Below are 23,065 nucleotides of genomic sequence, written 5' to 3' on the forward strand. Positions count from 1 at the left end.
ATTTGTAATGATTGCAGACGACTTAACTTTGCTTCTGTATTCAAATCCAACCAGTTTCAGCTTCAGTGGTAAATCCTACTGCAACGAACTGCAGGCGATGTCTCACCTACAGGGTTCCTTGTAGAAGTTGAGTAGAAGCAGAAGTAAGAATGCATTATGTAAAATATTTCTTCAGGTTTTTTTTTACTTCGACTGGTATTTTTTCTGTAAAACATTCCTAAAAAAAATATTGCACACCAGCTGATCCTCTATTTCTATTAATTCCAGGTCTCTACTTTTCCTACGTATTATTTGTTTAAGCATACTCCTTTATTTGCAAGTCACAACTGGACGAGACACAACTCGTGTTCCTTTTTCCAAACAAATCCACAGATCTGCTTCTACTCACCATTTTCCTCCTCAACCTAAAACTTTAATTGGCGAGAGTAAATATGACCTGAACCCAAGAACGGGAGACAAAAATTAGATTTTGTTCTCATTTGTTTTAAATAACAAACCACATCTTAATGTTTTTGGGCAGATTGTTCGGTCAGTCTTTTTAAACTTTATTTAAAAACTTCTTTACTTGGCTGCAATGCTCAGATAAAATACTGACCAGTTTGATCCATTTTAGGTAATTTTGACCAATTTTTATCCACTGCATTTTTGTTTTAATGTGGCCTGTTATGGTGTGTATTGTTGTTTTTATGGTTATTATATATCATTCTTATGATTATGAGATCAGTCCATATGACTGATCAAATAAGAATCTGTGTGTGAGTGCCTGTGCATCTCTGTGTCTGTCCACAGTAAATTTTGCATACTGGTATACCAAACTGCACAGTATTTTGGGTGCTCATTTATGGCATGGTAAGGACCTCTCGTGGTTGCAGTTACTCACACTCTCAAAACACCTTTTATTGCATGTTTGAAACCAGTTACTCTTCACATAGCTGTGCACTGTTCATACCGAAGGAACCCCGCCGGTGCCTCTCACATCTCCAAAAGCATTTGCAGCAAATTTCAAGTATTATTTGGATAAACTGACCACAGATTGGGAATTTAAATGCTTAACCTTCATTGTGACTGACGACTGGTCTAAAGGTACCCTGATGCAATGCATTGTGGAGCAGGCGTGTATGAGAGTATTCATCCTGGCCTTTCTCATGTACGCAAAACCCACTTACTATGCAGTGTAAACACAGAACATACTCAATCTTACGCAATACTTGGTAAGAATAGTATGTTAAAATGCCTTTTTGAGCACAACCAGAGTAGGGGAAAACAGTTTGCTCCCTTTATTGTTCTTGGCTGGTGTGAGCCTGCACAGAGCCAGTGGAGACCACTGCATAGATTACAATGACAGCGCATCTGTTGTGCAGGACGTGCAAATGAAAAACCCGTCTGATACACTTGCAGTCTAGACATGGGGATTAGACAGCTGAGGGTCATTCTATCAAACATCACAGCAACGGTTGTTGCAGACACCCTGCGGAGATCTGCACTCAACTGATTGCACCTTTATAGTTTTATCAGTTTGACATCCTTCTAATCATATCTGCGAATCACATTTTCTGTAATTCATTGTAGCATTATGATCTTTAAGGTTTCGCAACCTCTGTGACGTGCTGCTGCTGCCTTGCCCAGAACACCTCTGTCGAAGAGATTTGTATTCTCAGTGAGGCCCTCTTCTGGTTAAAGTTCTTACTTTTAATTTTCCATTAAGTGTTTTAATTTACCTACACACATTTTAAAGACAGTTGATGTGCTCTGTTGAGAAGCAGGCCATTCATCCTTCCATTGTTAACGCTGTCATGTTTTTTTCCAGTTAGGGTGGTCTGTGCGTAGTCAGGCGTGGGGGATTTTTTTAAAGCAAAACAATTATAGAAACGTCTTTATTCTCAGTCAAATTGCTCTGTAGAGAGTCATGAAATATAAACATATTCATTTCTTAGTAATAATGTTAAATCGCTGTGATCCTCGACACTCTGTAGATAAGGGTCACTGTCAGCAACTTGAAACATTTAACAGTATACTTAAATATTTAAAATATACACCATTTGAAAACAGCCTGATTTAGCTTTTCTATCTAACTGTACCTACAAACAACACTAATAATGATTGTGCTGCAAATGTCTGAAGTCAAGATTGTAAAGAACACAAAATATTAACTGTAAAAAAAAAAAAAAAAAACACAATTTACAATACAAAATATATTACAAAAAGCTTAAAGTATATACTGTACACCTGCCTGTATATTGGCATTTGTGTCACTATACATGAACTGAATGATAACTTAGTGGACACATGAAACAAAACAAGTCAAATCATGGATCAAAAATTATTGCTACATACAATGTATGTTTGAAATCACCATAAAATGGCAGGTTGAAGGTTTCTCCTTACATACAGTGAGTTTTTAATTGTTGCGTTGCATCTGACTTTGAGCAGGTCAGGCTGTAAATGTTTCGCTTGGTGAATACGTCAGGAAAGATTGGAAAGTCATCGTTAAAATTCCATTCTTCCCAAATGCGCTGTCTGTGGTTGTATCTGTAAGAATAAGAAAAACATGTAAATCCTTATGTTTATTACGTTCATTTTAATTAAGAGGGGTCAATGCACATTAATTGACAAGCACATGAGTCCATCATGTAAAGGCTAATTTTCATCTGCTGTGGCAGGTTGATGGCAGTAAAAGAAACATACAACTGTACATTCACTTAAACCTTTACAGGTTAATACAGACAAAATGAGTCAACCGGTAAAATTTGGGGATCTTTTAAATGTCCAATTACTCTGACTCACTGGATGAATACCATTGGCAAAGTATCTCATGCGGTATTCATCTCTCTTACTGCGCCATCTATTTGGCTTAGGATTTTTGATTGATTTAAAGAATGACTGACTGGAGACTAATGTCCAATTAACATGGTCGTTTTGAGGCACTGAAGTACTGAAAGCCATCGCTCTTTGTTATGTATCAGAGATGTTTTTTTAATCTTGTAAAACAACTCCTTCAAAATGAACCCACAATATCATGAGACTCAGTGAGTGTAAAGTGTATCTGTGCCTTAGTGTCTCACCGGTTATAAAAACAGGGTAACGAGCCGATATATTTTGGACCTGCAAACGGACCAAACATGTGAGATAGTCGGGTAGATCTCTTGACATGAGGTCACACTCATGATAAGGCAAGACCTCCAATAGTCCAGTTTCTTGGCAAAAGTTGAGGAAGTGCTTCTTCTCCTTCGCCTCTGCACTTAACCTGGATGTGAGGAGAGACACAATGTTCAGACAGGCAACATTTGAACAGAAATTATTTTATAAAGTGCAGAATCACCATATGGCAACTGTGAAAATATAAGGACAATCTGTGAAAGAGATATGAATTCAAACATAGAAGAGATTATTATGAAAAAACACTGTTGTTGCTGCCAAGAGGCCAGTCAGTAAAACAAAAAGACCTGGAACACCTGGAACCTTTGTAAGCGCAACAGGGAAGTAAGAGACAAGTTTTTTGTCGTCACTTTTCCAAAGTTAATGCCTACCTCGCATTTTCTTTCAGTCGGCGGCTGTCTCTGTAGTGCATCATCCATTTCCACTTCCCCGTTTCGCTTAGCTCTTGCAAGATTTTGGACATTTTTTTCATGTTGCCTTTAAAATGAATACAAAATGTATATCATTAGTTTACCTGGCCGCCTAAATGACAAAATATTTATTAAAAAAAAACTAAACGTTGGTTGTCAGTACAAAGTGCACATACAAAGGCTGAGGGACTCCAGTGCCGCCCTATCGAACATTATGAAGCCACCCCTTGTGAAGAGCTCCTGGTGGGTGAGATTCATAACATCATCTGGTTCGTCAATTCCAGCAAACTGCACACCTGGGGACGTCTTCAGCTTGAGCAAATGTGGAACCTGAAAGATAGCAGAAAGCTCAATTGGTAACTTTTATAAAAAAATACTTTTATCATATATGCTCAAAGTACCACTATATCCTGATACATGACAGATTATCTGTGGTAAAAAAAAAAAAAAATCTCCCACTAGTGCTCAAAATGATGTCCACCACGCCAGAAGAAAAAACAACTAGAGCCGAGGAGTCTCAACACAGCTGTCAATCACGGCTCGTGAATTACGACCAAACTGTCAAACTAGGCAGGTTATTTGACTGTATAGCCTATTTTGTTGTGGGCAGTGCTTGGGTTTGGCTTGCCCGTTTTCATAAACGTTCTCATTCTACAGCTTAACAGTACACAATATATATGATATGAAGATATGGGCAATGTAGTAACCAAACATTGATTCAAGCTTGATCAGTGCTGCTTGGTTTAACTGGAATTCATGGCTGCTAAATGAGCCATGAGACTCCTCGGCTCTGATTGGTTGTTTTTCTTTGGGCGCAAAGGAATCTTCCAATTGCCATTAGGAGCACTAGGCAAAGGAGCCATATTTTTGTTCCCGTCATGATTTTTTTCACCAGCTGATCCATTACCTCACAAATGTGCTCTGCAATGTCTTCATTCCTGAGGATGATGAGTAGAGATAACGAACTATCCTCACCAAGGAAGAACTGGGATGAGTGTACAGCAGTGTGGCCCTCTGCCTCCAACTGTGCCTTTTTGAAAATCAAGAAAGAAATTTCCCAAATTTTAACAGCCATTTTCCATAAGCTTTAACATAAAAAAGAAATCCTGTCTTGCTTATTGTCTTGATATTTTTGGATTGCAAATATGTAAACGACAATAACGGGTCAAATAAATGTAGCGATAAAAACAGTCGAATATGAAAATAAATGTTGTGATTGTGTCTACCTAACGCACTGAATGCACCAAATGAGTCACACAACATCCCTTTCATTAATTGAAAATGACATGTAACATTAGGTCAAGCTGAATGAGGAATTATTCATCAACAACCTTAAATGATGGCAGAGAACTCGGCCGCAGAGAGTGACATCGTGTCCTAACAGCAACCTTTCGTAAACAAACCACGTAGCTATCAGTTGTGCGCTCGATATCAGACTAGAAATGTAACCACTTAAAAGATGGGTGAGTTGTTTCCAGTAATACTACTCTGGAAATGACTGGAAATACAATATAGCCAACAGGAATTAGGAAACTTCCTGAGGGAACTCCCTTCCTCCAGCCAGCTGCCACTGTATTTAGGGTTTGTAGTGAAAATGTATATAGATATTGCTTTATTTTAACAACAATGAACTAGGACTAGTCCATTGCTATTGCAGAATCTGACAAAAGTTCATCTCAAAACAGCTCTCAGTGTTATATCCCTCGCGACCAGTTAGGGCACAGTGCCATCGACAAAATGCTCAAAAATAAAATGTTCAAACTAATCAAACCTGTGTGCTTTTTAAAAAAAAGAATAGTCAGATATAATTTTTGGCCAATTTTGTTTTGGATAATAACCCCTTTAAAACACTCATGGGAATAGGTTGGCTTATACCAAACTCCAATATCTTTCTGTTATGGAACACCCCTGTAGGCTTATAAAGGAGCAGTACCCATTTTGTAGATGCTCCTTAATGAAGTTCAGAGGCTGTGATCCGTTTGGAGTCAAAGCAGTTGTGACAGATTTGTAAAAAAGTATCACAATGACAATGGAAAGATCTCCTGGTGCTCATATGATTGTGTTCCGGTGATACTTTCACTTGTATTGTCGGTAGTTCTTTATTTATTCAAAAGGAAGACTAGAGTAGTCCATCACAGTACAGTAGATCGGGACTAATCCAAACACTATCCAAAATCCAACAAGCGTAAATGTGGCAGAGACACTACATTTTGCAGCCTGGCTGGTCTAAAACCCTCTCAAACTAGTTAATATGTATTTATCTTCACCAAATGTTACAGTACTTTTCTAAGTGTAGCATTGGCTTGGCCACAAAGTAAGCTAAAACAGAAGAAAGTATATTTCTAGGATAATGAGCAAGGACTAATTTACAAGCAGAATATTTAGCCATATTTTGAGGAACTGTGGGAACATACTGATAATACCAGTGGCGGGCCGTGTATTTTCTACTTGGGCCTTCAGTGGATCAGCTGTTCACGCCCCTCCCTTCCCCGCGAGCTAACAGCGAGCGCTAGTAAGCTCGGGAGCTAACAGCGACCTAGCGCAGACCTGCTTTCCATCGCGCCTCGGCTGGCCAAGCAGGGTGAGATGCGCCGCGGGGCTGCGGGGAAAGCCGGTCCAAGTGTTATAATGTCCACAGGAAAAGTCTGCAGCCGTTGCTGCTGCTTCTTCTTCTGCAGTTTAATGGCGGATCGCAACCAACTTGACGAGGTGCATACCGCCACCTAGTGTACCGGAGTGTGAGAGCCCATCTAGCTTGCTGTCACCATGTAATTTAACCGGCTTCTCTAACGTAGAGAGAAACAGAAGTGATGCGCTGGTGCCAAGCTGCACCAGTGCGTTGGCTAGAAGCTGAGGAATATACAAGACAGGAGCTGTGCAATGAGAAAATAAGCTAATAGGGAAAAATAATTATAATACATGTAGTGTATTTGTGAAAAACAATTACATTATAAAATAGATATAACTTTTAATTTATTTCGTCTTACCTTTGTTTCCTCAAAGAAGGCGTCATCTGACGTCACTAATATGTAGAATCTGTATTTTGTTTTACAGGACTTCTTCACAACTGAATTCAGATTACTGCGAAAACTTTTATCCAGCTCCCTCTTCATTTGATCACAGAAGTCAAAATGGTTGCCTGGTTCAGTCTTTGGGTAACCTCTATCCATTCTGAAGTGCTGAGGTCCAGATGGGACCTTTTTCACAGCACAAACATCAGTCATCATTGCCTTGTACAGTCTGGCACACTCAGAAGTCACACCAGAAACTCCAGCATGTTCCATTGGGTTCCCTGCTCCCGGAGTCTTTTCTTTCTCAGTCAGGTCTTTCCTCTCAGGCATGTCCACCTTGATCTTCTGTCCAACAAGTGTCGGTGCGCTCAAATGTGTCGTCAAGTGATCCACTGTATCCTCCTGCTCCTCTAAACCGCAAAAGTGCACAGTCACAGGACTGGCGAGAGACAAATTCAGTTTGTCATTTGTGTCTTGACTGAGGGGTCTTCTCTTACTCTTTTTCAGAAGATGTTTCATTTTTTCCGAGAAGATAAGGCACTCCTGCTCCATCGACGCCTCAGTGAGGTCATCTTGAATGCACCTCTGAGAAACGTGCTCCAGAAAAGAATAAGATCTCTTCCGGTCGGTGTTATAGACCGTACAAATGAGTGAGCTTTGAGGTCCTAGGAAAAGACTATCATCTAATATGGCACCATTGTCGTTATCTGCATGTGAAGTTGATGCATCAGAGCAGTCTTTCTGAATCATCTGAATGCTCTGTTTAATTGTTTGCCCAACCTTCTCAACTGAACCTTGGTTTCCATCATTGAACTTAGAGGAACTTTTTGCAGATTCAAAAGACTGCACAGGTAGAGATGAGGGGATGTTGTTAAGTTTAAAAATGTCTTGTGACTTACTGTCACTAACATTTGATAAACAACTGCTTTTTATAGAAAGCTCACTGGCCTCTTGCTTGACATGTACTCCTTCAGAAGTTCTCTTGAGACTTTCTGTGTTTTTCACCAAGAGCATGGTAGTGGGTATGGTGTATGTGACTTTAGGGGTTTTAGTCTGCTTATCTTTGGAGAAATGTGATATTACAGCATTTTCAATTCGTATGTCTTTAGAGATCCCTTGACTTTCATCACTCTGAGATGGTTTCACTGCCATGACAGGTCGCTGACTGTATGAACGTGGGTCATGATTTAAATTGGATGTTGTTTTATCTTGGTCAACATGTGAGTTAATAGCTTGCAAACTCTCAGTAGAGGGACCAAATCTGGAGGTTTCCTGTACTTTATCTGTTCTTTCAAAATAGTGTTGATGAGCTGGTAAGTCAGTTTTCTGTAGCTGCAACTTAACACCAAGTACTTCCTCTAATTTACTTTTGAACGGTGATATAAGAAAGTGACCTGCTGATTCCGTGTTCAGTTCTTGTGAGGTAGAGGCCGACACCACAGCTGGTGCCGTCTTGCTCGTTCTCTTGTCCTTAGAGTTAAATGAGATATGGCTTGGGGCAAAGCAAGTTGTGACGTTCTTGCTTCTGGGCTTAGCGGTTTGATCAAGAGTGTGTTTCATATCAGCTGTTTCTATCTGGCTGGATGAGTCACTGTGGCTTGACTTGGAGAGGAACTTGTCTATACTTTGTAGAACTCTTAGAGTTCTTAGTTCAATATCAGGATGAAGATCACGGTGAGGGTTGGCATCAGAGTTAACGGTAGACCTGTGATGTATCTCATCCTTCATGGATGTTGAGCCTCTGCTAAAACGTTTCGGAGTAAGAGCAGAAGCAGAGCAAGTTAAGTACTCATGTGGTTTCTCATCCATAGTAGGGGTGGAGCATCGGTCGTCAGACTCACTTCCCGGATGGTTTGTTTTACTTACATCAATAAGTGACAGTGATATTTTGCCAACAGACCATTCTGCCTTCTGAGTGTCCATTTTAGATTCACTGCATACTCCTGTAGGTAGGACCATTTCAGGGGAGGTAGTTTCACTGATGAATGGTATTTCTTCCTGGCATTGAACAACTTCTTCAACCTTGCCTTGCGAGTATGAATCATATGGTCGTACTGTATCCTCCCCAGAGATGTCTATTCCAATGAATGGAATTACAACCGTACTATGGATCTTTTCCAATGACTCATTTGTTTTGTTGATCGGTTTGAGATCTGTTTCTTTAGTCGGTTCCCTTTCAGCTTCACACTGAGGGGAATGAGCCTCATGATGAAATACTTCAGTTGTGTTATCAGCTTCTTGCTCTCCTTTAATTGATTTGGTATCCAGATCTTCATGATCATCACTACTCCAATTGAAATTTACCATTACTTTGTCATTTGTCTGGGGGCTAGGTCCATCTTTGCACTTGTTGTCATCAGACATTGATAATGCTAGCTTCTGATAATGTACAGTGTCTGCCAAACAGGTATAATTTTCTGAACTTTTCTCAACTGCAGGTTCATCAGAAAAAGGATTCATTTCGGATGGAGCATGAGTACACTTTTCTGGAATGGCATGTTCATCTGTCAGCACACTGCCATTTGCACAAAGCTTTTTCAACTGCAAATCCTGGCAGGCATCTTCTTTGTTGTCAGCTTGAGGTGGTTGCTCATCCAATGGTGGTTCTGGATTACTTTCTATGATGCAATCCGTCTTTACCGAGTCTGGGCCATCACACATCATAGGTACTGGTTGATCACTCAAATCCTTGTCAGTTTCCACAGGTGAAAATGCAACTTTCTCATTAAGTCCAACTTCTTTTTCAATGTGATCTTTATCTTCCATCACTTTACCTCCCTGCAATGTACAACAATCCACATCTTCATTCACATTTTCAGCCTTGTCTGGTGAAACTGCTTTCGGCTCCTCTGTAGGCAACTGCTTCTCATTTTCCAAAACAATTCCATTGCACACTATACCCAATTCTTCGTTTGTTGGATCCTCATTTGCATTAATCACTTCTGGAGAAGGTTCTACATTGTCTTCTTGGTAAGGCTTTTCTTTCACTTCCCAGTTTTCCTCATCTTTGGATTCAGTTTCATCATGCTCAACTGTATGAAGCACATCACCTGCTTCTCTGTTGGTGTCTACCTCTTTGTCGGTTACAGATTTGAATGAATCCCTTCCATGGTTTTGGACTAAACTCATCACTGTCACTTCTGAATTTTCTCTTCCATCTTTCATATCCGTCTTCTGATTGTAGTATCCATGTAACACGTGGCTAATTCCTGAAGTCGTTTGATTATTTTCCGGCTGAACGGATACCCTTTCCATTTCTTCTTGTACAGAAATCATTGTTCCATCACCTTTACAAGATGGTACATCGTTGGGCTCCAGACTCTCAGCTTTTTCTGACGGGGTACAAGTCCTCTTATTTTCAAAGGCACTTCTGACATCATTCACCTCATTAATGATCTCTGTGGAGTGTACCATCATTTTGGAATGCTGGAAGAATAGAAATAAAACAGAATAATAATTACATCAAGTACAAATAGCTGTTGTTCACATGAAAACCGTGACTGTTGTTTCTCCCAGTGATTTTTCAAGGTTTCTAACAATGAATACTGTAAATCACAATCAGAAAGGCAACCACACATGCTTTAACATAATTTAGATATTAAAAGGGTATATTTCACCCTTAAACTTATAATTTGTATATAGAAATGGGATTTTAGGGTGAAGAATTCCTTCAAGAAGGTAGTTGCTGCCTGACATGTGGGTGCATCAGTCATAAACAAAGTACCCATTTTGGCATTAAATTCCCCTGCTTTTCTGTCCACTCATCCATTTTATGCTCACCAATCACACAGAGCCCTAATATAATAAATAGGATGTATCAAGTTTCAGTTATCGGGCTCCTCTTCTGTGGAATCAGCTTCCACTTTCAGTCCGGGGGGCAGGCACGGTCACCTCATTTAAGAGTAGACTTAAGACTTTCTTCTTTGATAGCGCTTATAGTTAGGGCTGTTTCAGGCTTATAGTTAGGGCTGGCTCAGGTTTGCCCTGGTCCAGCCCCTAGATATGCTGCTATAGGCCTAGACTGCTGGGGGACATCTTAGGATACACTGAGCTCCTCCTCTCCTTCTCTTCCTCTTTCGCTCCTCCTCTCCTTTCTCTCCTTCTGGATAAATGATTGTCTCTTCAATGCATATTACTAACTCTACTTTCTTTTTCCATGGATTCGTGGCTGCCTGGAACTAGGGGGACGACCCCAGTCCTCCCCCCTGGCCCTGCTGATGCAACCATGGCCCTGCTGATGCAACTGGCCTGAAGCCGGTCCTGCCAGCTGCCATGGCCCTGCTTTCTCCTCCCACTGCCCCTGGGATGCCCCTCCTCTCTACCTCCTTCTGCTTAATGGATCGTGGCTATCTGGATCATGGACCATGCATACTACTCATATGAATAATTTCTGTCACATTCATTGAATGTGCTGTAACTCCGTTACGTTATTCATTCTGGCCACATGACATCTATTGCTTCTGTCCATCCGGGGAGAGGGATCCTCCTCTGTTGCTCTCCCTCAGGTTTCTTCCCCTTTTTTTCCCTGTGAAAAGGTTTTTACTATCTTTATTGGGGGAGTTTTTCCTGATCCGATGTGAGGTCCCGGGATAGGGATGTCATGTGTACAGATTGTAAAGCCCTCCGAGGCAAACTTGTATTTGTGATGTTGGGCTATATAAAATAAACTGAATTGAATTAAAGGCATTCCCTTTTCAGTTGGTTAATCCCTGTCGCAATCATACAGTACATCAGCAGCATGGTGCATGTTAGGCACTGCACAGGGCTCTTGGAAATTAGTACGCAAACATTAATACTCTTTCTAGTATATGGTTTGTACATTGCAAACCATTGGGGACTTCAGAAGATGGGATGGACGTCCATTAGACTACCCATTGGGTAAGGTTAAAAAGGATAAAAGATGTGATTGGCCCCCTCTGAAGCTCACCCTTACATCAACTGCAGATAATACTGTATATTTCTGCTCTTCCAGGAGTATGCATTGATGATGAGGGGTTTGCATGGGAGCTGTGTTGTCAGGGACAATAGTTCTTAGTAAGGTCTCCCATTGCCAATTGATCCATGTCTATAGGCCAGAAAAAGAGTGATTTGAACACCCTTATGAGAAGGCCAAAACAGGACATGTGGTAATTAGGATACTCACAAATCCTGGTTGTATGCTGTGTTGGAGTATTCCCCTGAGAATAAAAGGATAGCCCCCCATTTTGTTTGTTCTTATATGATAATAGCTTTTCAGAGTGTTTATATCAGATGGTGGTACAGTAGAACCTGGTAGATTGTCAAAGTCTCCATTGCAGAGACAACTGTTAGGCGCTATGGCCAAAAGGTCTGAGGGGATTTGCAGAGTGAGTATGTGACTGCCCTTCAGATGCCATAATACTCTGCCAGAAAAACCTAATACCTTCAATAGGTCTATATTGGTAGTCCCTTAATTATGTCAATGATTGTATGTTTATTACTGCATGGCAAGCAAACTAATCCTATCATTTAATTGTTCTATATTCTAAATACCAGTGGAAAATGACAAAAAAACATGAAATGCATAATTGTTTGTCTTTAATGTAACATTAAGAATGGAACCCAACCTGTATTGCGATTGCCTCCTGTGGTCCCACAGATGGCTTGAGTGGGTTTAATGTTTCACTTGCTTCTTTCCGGTCAATGGACGCAGAAGTCTCTTTATTGTTGGTTTGTGGATCTGGACTGATAATCTCTGCATTGGTGTTTCTTAGTGACAAATCCAAAATCCCTGATCCTTGGTCCAACATAGAGTCTTCTTCTTTGCTAAAGTCCAAAACTTTAGAAATCGAAGTGTCTGTCATACTCGGGCAAGGAGCAAATGAATTGTCATTGAGCTTAGACTGAGCTGGAGCTGGTACCATTTTACTGGACAAAGAATCACTCTCTTCTGAATGTGGGTATGAGTCAACATGAAAGAACCTGGATGTTGACCGGCTGTAGAACAGACCTATCCACATGTGGACGATGAGCCGCACCTCTTCACTGGTGTCTTGCATGGAGAAGTCCCATGGGCTATCAAAGATGTGAAATGCACAAAAATTAGCTCTTTCAGTTGAATAAGTGATGATCATCACATCTGAACTAAAAAGGTCAACAACTTATTGCCCACCTTTGTGAACTAAATACAAACAAGAATAGCACTAAAATTATACGATGTCTAAAGATACATTTTTTACCAATATGTTGCAGGGCTCTCAAGTGTCACGCATTGAGCGTGACTGTCACGCATTTCGGTCTTAAGTCACGCCCTCCCGCCACACAGAGAGAGAGAGATCACTCTTACCTGTCTTAAAAACTTGAGAGCCCTGATGTTGAGATTCCTTGTATAAATACGTAATACAAATGTACATACCCATGTAAAGCTCGGACGATAGTTCTATCCTTCGAGTCATTTGAAAACTTGCTGTCCAGATCAAAGTCATAGTTTTCTTTCCATTGCTTTGTGACTTGGATAGATCCATCCTTGTTAACAAAGGTGCGGGAGTGTCTGAACTTTCTTCTGCGCACCATGTGTTTTTTCAGGTATTCTGGAGTTCTGTGGTTTTGTTCACTACCGTCTTCCTGGCCGACAGAGGGAAGTAGTGTTTTATTTCCATTGCCATACATTGTCTGGTGATGGCGCAGCAGTCTAGTAGAACCACTTAAAGGGGATACCTGGAAAGGTGTACCTGGCAAACCCAACAGTAGAGAGGAAGACGGGAGCAATGAGTAAGCATGTTCTTTAGATACCAAACCAACCCATTCTTTGCCTTCCACAAGATGATTTGGTGAAGTAGACTCAAGAGGCTGCACGGGTCTAGCAGCAGGCTGTCTAAGCAGAGAATGAAGAACTGACTCTTGCTCAGCATTGGTAAGATCTTTCGAACGGTCACACTTCTTCAAACTTGTCTCAGTTTTTCTCTCAAGTGCTGGGTCTGGTTGTGGTGGAACCTGGTCATTACTGGCACTGAGTGCCAAGTCAGCAAGTAAGCTCAAAGCATCTGTAGATGAGCAAGCACTGTTAATTTGTCCCTTAACAGTCTTCCTGACAGAATTATCCCTAGTACACTCTTTGAATTTGAGTTTTTCACTGGCAAAACAAGTTGGGGTTTGAAAATGCAACCACCCTGTGAAGACAAAACAGAGGAGAGAAAAGAGAATGAAAATAAAAGTAGCACATTGAAAGCATTTAAAAATATACCAATGTATTACTATCAGGAACCTGACACCAACTTGTCATCGTTTCAAACAAATGGATTGGTTTACAAAGCCAACAACGCCACATTTGGGTGCAGATGCATAGGATAGGCAAGATGTAGCACAAGCAAGAGGAAAGCAAAATAAAATGAAGAACTAGCAAAGACTTGGCAAAGCGCAGCAATGGCATGCAAAGGACAGATGCAGAGGTGACAGATCCAAGAAAAGAGTTAGTTAGTTTGGATGTCATGCGCAACACTGAGGAGATGTTACAAATCATACAAAAGAATCATGCAGAAATTTATAGATATGACTTACATTTCTGTTTGACATATTCCGTAGAGATGCCTTGATGCTTTTTGAGCGTTTTAATCCTTCCCCTTCGCGGAAAGATTGGTGAAGGCCTGTGTATGATTTGAGGTTGTTTCTCCAAAATGGTTTGCTCTTGCGGAGTATCTTGACCCTCAGTTTTCTGTATCTTATCTACTGTCTCTTTAGGGGTCAGACCTAATGCATATGCAAAAATGGGGTCAACTGAGAGCATCTTTGAAACTTCCTTGACACACACATTGGTATCCTGGACACTTGTAATTGCATAATTACTCTTCAGGTTCCCAGCTTGTGAGTCAACTTTGCCCTTCTTGAGACAGGGCTCAGTGTCGTGGGCAGCATCTACAGTTGTTTCCTCTGAGACGAGGAGATCAGTTTTTCTCTTTCCTCGTAGAAGAACTGATTTTAATTTACTCAACAGAAATGCACCCTTTTTTGCGATCTTTCCCAAGGAGAGTGCATCAGTGGGTTTTTCTTTAACTGCTTCTGAGGGAGGAGTTGCTGTGCCATGAGTCCCTGACAAATGCTCACTACTGTCTGAATTCAAAGTCAATGAACCCTTGCCATCATCTGAGGGTCCTGCAATACTGTGTTCAGGATTAACATCGCTGACAACATGTTGAAGATGGTTCCCTCCATCCTCGAATGTTGTGGCCTCGGTTTCGCCCACTGCTGTCTCCTGAGTAGGATTGGACTCTTTCATTATTTCGTCTGAGGTATTCACAAAGGTATCAACCAACATTTTTTCAGGACACTGTTCCTCTTTTGTAGATTGAAATTTATCCTTTAAAGACTTAATCTGAGCAGCAAAATCTACAGAGCCATGAGGAACCAAAATTCTTCCACATTCACTGATGACCGGCTTTAAGTCCCATCGCTCTGTTTTCCTTCTCTGAGGACAAGCTTCAAAGTCCATCAAAATGGTGCTTTCCAAGCTCTGCGGTCCAGGCGCTGTTTCTTGCTCCTCGGGTACTGCCAATCCAACCAAGGTAGAGCTCACATTTTCATTGATTGATAGTGGTCTAAATTTGCACGTTCGCATTTGTACATTCCTCCGATCAACATGTACTTTAGTCCGGTATTTCCTCCGAATCTTCAAGTTGTCATCCTTCACTGGTATTTGTAAACTGGGAGTTACAATGCAAGCTTTAGATACCTTTTTCGGACTTTTGAAAGGTCCCCTGCGTCGTTTTCTCCGTTTGATTTTTGAGAGATTTGTGACCTCAGGGCAATCCAAAACCTTTTTGCTTGCAACACTCTCATCATTCAGACAGTTCACTTCTTCTGTTGGTAATTTGGCTGTTGAAAAACAAGAAAGCTGAAAGTCATTTTGCTTTGTGGCAGACACAGTACTGATCATACTTAAACCCTCATTCGTGATAGTTTGCTCTGCCGAAGTAATGCTGACAATCAGCTCTGCAGGGAGGTCATCTGATGTAGAAGGAGTCAGGAGAATTTCCCCCCCCATGTCTTCAGTTTTATTTAGCACACTCCTATCCGATTTGCCAGTGTCTTTGGTTGCATCTCCAGCTTGCACATCATCATCTGGTACAACATTTTGAGGCACAGTTGTGAAGTCAACCGGTGATTCTGCATTTGTTATACAACTGTCCACAGGTGTTTCACTGTTTACAGGAGATCTCTGGCCTGTCAACTGGTCTTCTGACTCCATGCTAACAGTTTCGGCTGGTGGCTCCTCGGGAGATGACAGACAGATGTAGATATCATCATCAAGGTCTTCCATTCTCTGCTCTTGTCCAGCTGCCAGGATTTCTGAAGCCTTGGACACTGGCAGTTGAAAAGAGTCTGGTTTGCTCAGGTATGACCTGAAGCTCTGCCATGCCTTGTTAGTCCACTCCGGGGATGAGTAGAGGTGCTTGTGGGCATCCGGCACATCATACTGATCAGGAAAGATGCTGACTTCCCTAGTGGGACTTGATGCCAACCCAGGATTTATTAGTGCTGCGTAAGTCTGCATATGCTGAGCCAAGACTTCACAGAGTTCTTCACTTGGGTCAAAAGGATTTTTCTCAACTTCACCCTCTGCATAACTTAGCACCGGTAGAGCCTGCAGGATTTCAGAGGACATGGCAAGCTTTCGCTCTCGAAATTTAGTGTCTGTGAAAAATTTAGAAAGAGTACCTGTTAAATCTTTGCTTTGTATTTATCAAAATATCAACATATTAAATTAAAACATCCACTGTTAAACATATGCTTTAATTACCTCTCTGTATGACTTGTGAGTTTGGAAACACAAACATGCCTTGCAGGACATCAGCACCACTAGACCCAGTATCTGAAAAAAAAATAAAAATAAAAAAGAATATTACTGCAAGTAACTGATGAAGTATATGAAGAAAAAAAAGATACAAATCAACAAGTTTAGTTATAAAACCGATAGCATAGTGCTCCGTCATCATTTTTAATATCTTACCATCATATTTGAGGAAAAGGGATGAGTGCAACAGGATGAGAAAACCACCATCATTCAGCTGAATAGTGAGAGCCTGTGCGTGAATGAGCATGTTTGTCAGTTTTTTTCAGATGTTGGATAGCAAGTCAAATTCAACAAAAACATTATGATGTAGCACAATAAAATATATGAAGTAAAAAGAAGACCGACTGTTGTAAGATATATGCCATTTCCAGCGCTGAAGCTAAAGACTACACAATCGACAATTAAATAATTTCATAGTTTATAATTATTTGATAAAAACACCAATAATTTTTCTCGTAACAATTGTAAAACTGTTAGGGTTTGGTCTGTTTTTTAATATCAGTTTAAATGGAATATTTTTGCTTGTTCGCCGTCAGTCAAACCAAATAAAACACCACTTTGGGCTCTAATGAATTGTGATGCATATTTGTAAATTTTTTTACATTTTATGGAATGACCAAATAAGCGCTGAAATCTCTGGCAGGATGATTATAAACAGCAACTCACAAGATCTTTCTCCTTGATCTCCCGCAGAAGTAGAGAGAGAGAGTGGGTTTCCTCCACCTCAGAAGAAACCAACTCACACAGACTGAAGTATAAGCCATCCAGAAAGACTAAAAGACATAAGAAAGAGCCAAACTCATTAAGTAAATGTTCAATAAATCAAAGAATTGTGTTGAGACCTTCCTTGAAGATGTAACTACTGTGTAACATGACAGATTTTTTCCAATTTTCTCACAGCACACCTTCACCAGAAAAGCAGGTTTCAAAGACAGCCCTCGGCAGCAGCTGTCGCAGATTCAACATGGAAATGGCTCGGCCTATTTCAACAACGGGTGGCCTTAAATGAAAAAAACAAGACAAAGCAAACAATAGGTTAAATAATCTAAATGGTACAAGACATTCAATAATAAAAAGTGTGCATTTACCATGTGCACATCTTAACTTACAGTACTGCAGGGATCAAGGCACCTGCTGTAGATCGCAGCCCAACATCATAGAACTGTGTGCCTATTTGAAGCTGACCCCTCCACTGAAAGTATTGACAAACTGGGGTGGAAAAAACATGAAATAAAACAATTATTTTAACAGTTATTGGTAAGTAAATGGATATTGGTGCAAGAATATTGTTTTAGAATATTGCAATGTATTCGTTTCAATGACATTCATTAGATAGTAGCTGTATATGAGCTGTTTATTGTGCCAAACTACCTCATGGAAGTGCTATTGTATTTCTTTTTGACAGTATTATGTATGGCGAAACACTAGGTTTGCATATAATTACATGTTACTTACCAAGTTTTTTCTCCTCACTGAAAAGAGAAATCGGGAAATATTAATCAATGTGACATAAATTCCATTTCATACACATTTTAAATAGTTGAGTTGCTGAAGTGAGTACCTTTTCTCCTGTGGTGCTTCGAGTGTTGCTTTGGTATCCGTATATGAAAACGATACAATGGCAATAGGACAGGCAGCGCTGGGAGATTGAGTCCTCACATTGCTTCCATCATCTAGCAGCTCATACATGTAATACTGCGGAGACAAAAGAAGACACACTTGAGCTGCCTGGTGTCTATGCCCATGCATGTCAACATTTAGATGTGTCAACACACTGACAGATAAGAAAAACACAAAGTATTATCACTGCATGTTTTTCTATCACCAGCTAAATGCCTCAACTTACCTGAGTTCTCTCGAAGGCAAGAAAAGAGCTGGTTTTGGAAGATACTGAGGGTAACTGTTCGGACACATGACAGTCAAACCCCACAGTGGGCGCAGTGAAGTTTTGGGTGTAGTTCTCTAAAACCCTTTTAACTCTACCCTGTTGGTAACAACAAAGGACAATGATGTTGTTCATTAAACGTTTTTTTGTTTGTTTGTAAAAACACAATGAGCACAATTCATTTTATTCCCCCCCTAATACCTTTGTCAGCTTGATGATGGCAATGTATCCAGACTTCCCATGATACCAGCGGTTAAGATCCAGACAGTCAGAGTACATTGATATGTAAACACCTGAGTAAACACAGAACACGTTTACTCAATGTGAACACACAGAACACTTCACGCAATGTGTCACTTAACTATAGTAATTAACTCAGAATTTCAAAGTGCCTTTCAAAATAACCGAATTTCCTACAACAGCAACGCCACATCCTGAAAAACGAATGTGTCACCGCTGTCAAGAACACACCATACCAGTAACAGCTATCTGAAGGACCAAAACAATGTTACATTAAGCCATTATGAATATGTTTCTCTACGCTCAGCAGCAAGAGATTTTAAGATAAAAAAGAAAGTCCAGAAGGAGTCAAAACTTTGATACTTTATGCAAATGTTTACTCACACTAATAATAAAGCTCTTAATTCTTAGTTTCCACAAGGGAAATCAACAAACTTTATTGATTTCACAAGGAGAAAGTGTAATCTCCCAGCAGCAGACAGTACCTCTAATGGTCACCAGATGATAGGATTTTAATAGTTACTTTCATTACTTCGGTGAGGATTTTATTATAATACTTTGACAAATGAATGAGCATACAAAAGAAACCTGACAATGGGTGCATACAGCCAAGTTCTCACAGGTTGCAAGTATGTATATGTAGGAGGCTTAACAAAGAGATAAACATAAAACCTGGTTTGGCAGGTTTGGTGTGTCTTTTATCCTCCCTTGCCAGCAGTGTGCTGACAAAGTTACAATATAATAGACAAAAACCCTTCAAAATGTCTCTTTTGGCCATCAAGAAATGCAGTCGTAATGTTGAAAATGAACGTGTCTCTTATGTGAAGATATTTGAGGAAGTCTGTCATAGTAGCATTGCAATTTGCACAAGAACTTAAACAGATAAGAAGAGGCATGGGTGTGGAGTGCAACCTATCTTGTGCAATGCCGTTGCATTTAATAACATGTGACACAGTGGAACTTTTGTTTCATACGCAGTTTCATACTACCATTTACAGAGAAACAAGGACTTTGACCAATGATTATACCCGAGAACTTTCACACTTATCAGTCTAGAGTGTTTGGAGGAATAATAAATACAATCTTAGCGAGGAAACATTTAAAATGTTAAGTTATAAATCAAAACATCATAGAACTTATGTTACAGTTAAATGAGATCTATGTTACAAGTTAAAAGCTACATGGAAACCAAAAATAAATGCTGAATTCATTGCATTTCTGCCTTCGACACAATTCCTATCCTGTGCACCAACAATTAGTTTCTGTTTCACAGCAGAAATCCTTCCACTTTCAGTTGTAATACATTCATATAGCTAATTAACTTGCTTTCACTTTCAAAAGGCACCATAGACCTTTCCTTAGCAGACAGGCTGCATGCATGAACAACAAAATCCTGGATAATATCCCGTCAAGGTAATAACTTAGGATAAAACCCTTTTACTAAGAACAGCTTATTGTAATGTTTACCATTTTTATCAAGTAACTAGTGTAAACCATGTTATATTTTACAACAATTGTTGTTTAGATGTCTTCACTTGGTGTTTCCTGCATTGTAATATGACCTCTACGTTGGTCGTGGTTGAGCTCTCTGTACTAAAATGTCGCTGTGACCTCTACGAGTTTACATGGTGGCAGTTTGAAAGGAGGAAAAACAGGTATCACCATTATTTACCTTTCGAGGGATCTCCCAGAGTTGTACATGTGCTGTTTCCAGGGAGCACACCAGTTTCTCTTAGTGCATTAGCCTTCAAAGAAATATAATTGAGCATAATTACTGGGATTTGTTTGAGCATGATGGTTCTCTCATGTGTGCCAGCGTTTCAGTGTTTTTACCTGGTTGGTATCTTCAAACAGCAAAAAACCATAAGATTCCTTCAGGTCCTCCTCTGAATAACCTACTTCTCTTCTCTTTTCTCGGAAAGCATTATACTGATACAAGAGAAGGAAGAAGACAGCAGTTTGAAAGTTGGAACACCCTCTGCCGCTAATAATTAAATGTGAACATATTCAAGGTTAACCATTACATTTAATGACGTCTAAATGTTTGTGAACGAGGAATACAATTTGGACTGACCTTTTCTTCCAGTGCTGGGTTTTGTACCAATACAGCGGACTTGTACCTGAAAGACTGTTTTGACTCCTCATACAAGTACGCACTTTTAAGTGGAGCCAAAATACTGCTTTGAAAGACGTCACATCGTTCCGAGACAGGTACTAAAACACCTGGAAGTCGACAAAAAAACATACAAAAATACATTCATTAGCAAAACAAGCGATACAACAGCAAAATTCAGTTTTCGCTATTCTTCAAGGAAAAAGTTTCACATGCCTGGAACTTTGTGTATTGTGAGACACGACACATAATGCACGCGTCCTTTTTTAGTCTTATCATACAGCATGAGTAGGTAGATATCCCACAAACTGATTGGGGGAAATACATATTTAATACACATTTCTTGTTAATCCTAAAGTGAAAGTTACGTTACACGCGAGAGAAGAAGAAGAAGAAGAAGAAGAAGAAGAAGAAGAAGAAGAAGAAGAAGAAGGAAAAAAAGCTCGTCACCTTTACTCGAGGCACCACCATTCCCACTTTCCATTGCTGAATACTTATGAAATCTGTCGTTCACCCTTCGGCCTACGTTGAAAATAGTTATCTCTGTCGTTGAACATTACAAAAGACATATAAAGTCCCATGAATCCTGCGTCCGGAGAACCTTTCAAAGTAACTTGAGCTCTCGCCGCAATTTCCTCTGACATATTAATGCGACAACCAGGAAGTTACAGAAAATGAGCACCAGTCTGAACGCGGAGAAAGAAAAACATCCACTTAAATCCACTCATATCGGGTGATACGTCCTTTTAATTAGGACAGATCCTCGGTCTTCACTCAGGGGTGGTCCGCGCGTGAATAGTGCCGTTTCGAAATAGAAACAGAAACCTATCGAGGAGAGACCTCCATCTTGAAAGTCTTCACCAAACTGGTCGTGTTAGTGAAGCTAGCCTGCGCCTGCGGTTCTCTCTCCTGCGGGTGTGTGTGTGTGTTGTCCTCTTCTCAGTTTCTCAGTGAATAATTAATGATTGCTAGCTATGAAACGAACTGACATGACAACCCGTGTTTCTACCCGTAACGCTAACAGCCGGTTAGTTTCAGGTTATGGTTTGGATTACACAAGAAATATACAGTATGGACATTATTTTTTTGCGTGTAGCTCTAGAGCTAGTGGAGGAAGTTGAGGTCCGCGCTAACTGCTAACACACGTTTGACCACACTCAAACGTTTAGTCTCATTTCTGTATAATCATTTAGGTGAAATATGTATGGAAAGAATTCATGAGCCGGCAGCATTTGTATATTTGGATTGAACCATTGACCATTGTGCCTGTGTTTGTCACCAAGCGCTCACTAACTTGGTATTAAAGTTCGGTGACCCAATGTCCCAGTTTGTCCTGTATCCAGAGTCCACACACGTATCAATAAAAACACCAGAAATGTCCCTGTCAGGAACAACTTGTCCTGTTTTTCACCATGATTAAAATTAAACCAATACTTTACTTTTTTCAGTGCTTACATAGTTGTTTATCATGTTCTGCTAGATAACAATAAACAAAAGCACACCGACACGAGTGTGCGTACATGAATGTGCTGTTCACTTATGGGTCATGGTCACCCTTGGCTAGTGGCCTTTAAAACATCAGACAATGTTTTTAATGTTGACCTTAAATCTTTTTCTTAATATGAAATGGTTTACTATTGCCAAACCAAGTGAAAACCAGGAAGACACCTAATTATCAATCTCTTTGCAGCCTAATGCAATTTATAGATGGTTTTAGTCTCTTTAGTCCCCTTTGGTGTATTGTTGAGTCTTATGGCTCTCACTGCCAAAACCATAAACCGAGTGGATTGAGTCTCTGTAACGTCACCTGTAGGTGTCTGAGGAGCCTTGTGAAGCTCAAAGTAGGTGGCCGTTGTCATCAGAGGAGACATCTAACAGCAAGCGACGCTATCAACAGTCACTCAAAGCGGCCACACCACATTTACGCCTTTACACTATTCACATGGGTGAGTTTAATACACTGTTGGTTTCATTTCGCAGCACCAGAGATTGCATGGACTTGCAATCCATGTTTGTGTTTTCATTTTTGTATTGCAATAACAACAGTTTTACAATGACAAGAGTCGTGAAGGGAATTATTTTTCTAAACTGCTTTTGTGCATTTAGTGTGCTGGCACAGTCCCCTCTACCAATTCAGAGAAACACTCTGCAGATACAAGGGTAATGTTTTTGGCAGATTGATGTAAAGGTATTACACCAACACCTGTTCACTCTAGTCTGTTCATATTTTTGATAAAACCCAAAGGATCTCACAAGCCGATACTGTTTCAGCAGTTGCAAACACTACTTGGCCAAATTAATTGGCTGTAATTGATGAGAGGTTACTACTCTTTTAATATATTCAGTGATGGCAAGTTAATGTACCACTTGCACAGATGTATGACTCTAAAATCCAGAGTTGTCCGACCACACTATTGCATGTACTGTACCTGTCCAAGCATTATG

General features: G+C 40.2%; 1 protein-coding gene across 1 annotated transcript; it reads right to left on the minus strand.

The window, feature by feature from the left end:
• Window positions 1-1,133: 1,133 nt before the first annotated feature.
• Window positions 1,134-8,623, minus strand: tasor2 (transcription activation suppressor family member 2). Its single transcript, XM_079223550.1, has 6 exons — window positions 6,554-8,623; window positions 4,474-4,596; window positions 3,743-3,896; window positions 3,528-3,633; window positions 3,063-3,244; window positions 1,134-2,529 (listed from the first exon to the last, which is right to left on the minus strand). The coding sequence occupies exons 1-6, from the start codon at window positions 8,534-8,536 to the stop codon at window positions 2,432-2,434; spliced, it is 2,646 nt and encodes an 881-aa protein (XP_079079676.1). The 5' UTR covers window positions 8,537-8,623; the 3' UTR covers window positions 1,134-2,431.
• Between the last annotated feature and the right edge of the window lie 14,442 nt (window positions 8,624-23,065).

The sequence above is a fragment of the Taurulus bubalis genome, assembly GCF_910589615.1.
Source record: "Taurulus bubalis genome assembly, chromosome: 9".
NCBI classification, from domain to species: Eukaryota; Metazoa; Chordata; class Actinopteri; order Perciformes; family Cottidae; genus Taurulus; species Taurulus bubalis.

Bases quoted from the DNA above. Each gene is read 5' to 3' on its own strand.
- tasor2 (XM_079223550.1), bottom strand. From the start codon at position 8,536: ATGGTCCTACCTACAGGAGTATGCAGTGAATCTAAAATGGACACTCAG. The intron at 4,597-6,553 runs GTAAGACGAAAT...ATTTTCAAAAAG, and splicing joins CCTTCTTTGAGGAAACAAAG to GCACAGTTGGAGGCAGAGGG. The intron at 3,897-4,473 runs GTAATGGATCAG...GCTATCTTTCAG, and splicing joins TTGCAGAGCACATTTGTGAG to GTTCCACATTTGCTCAAGCT.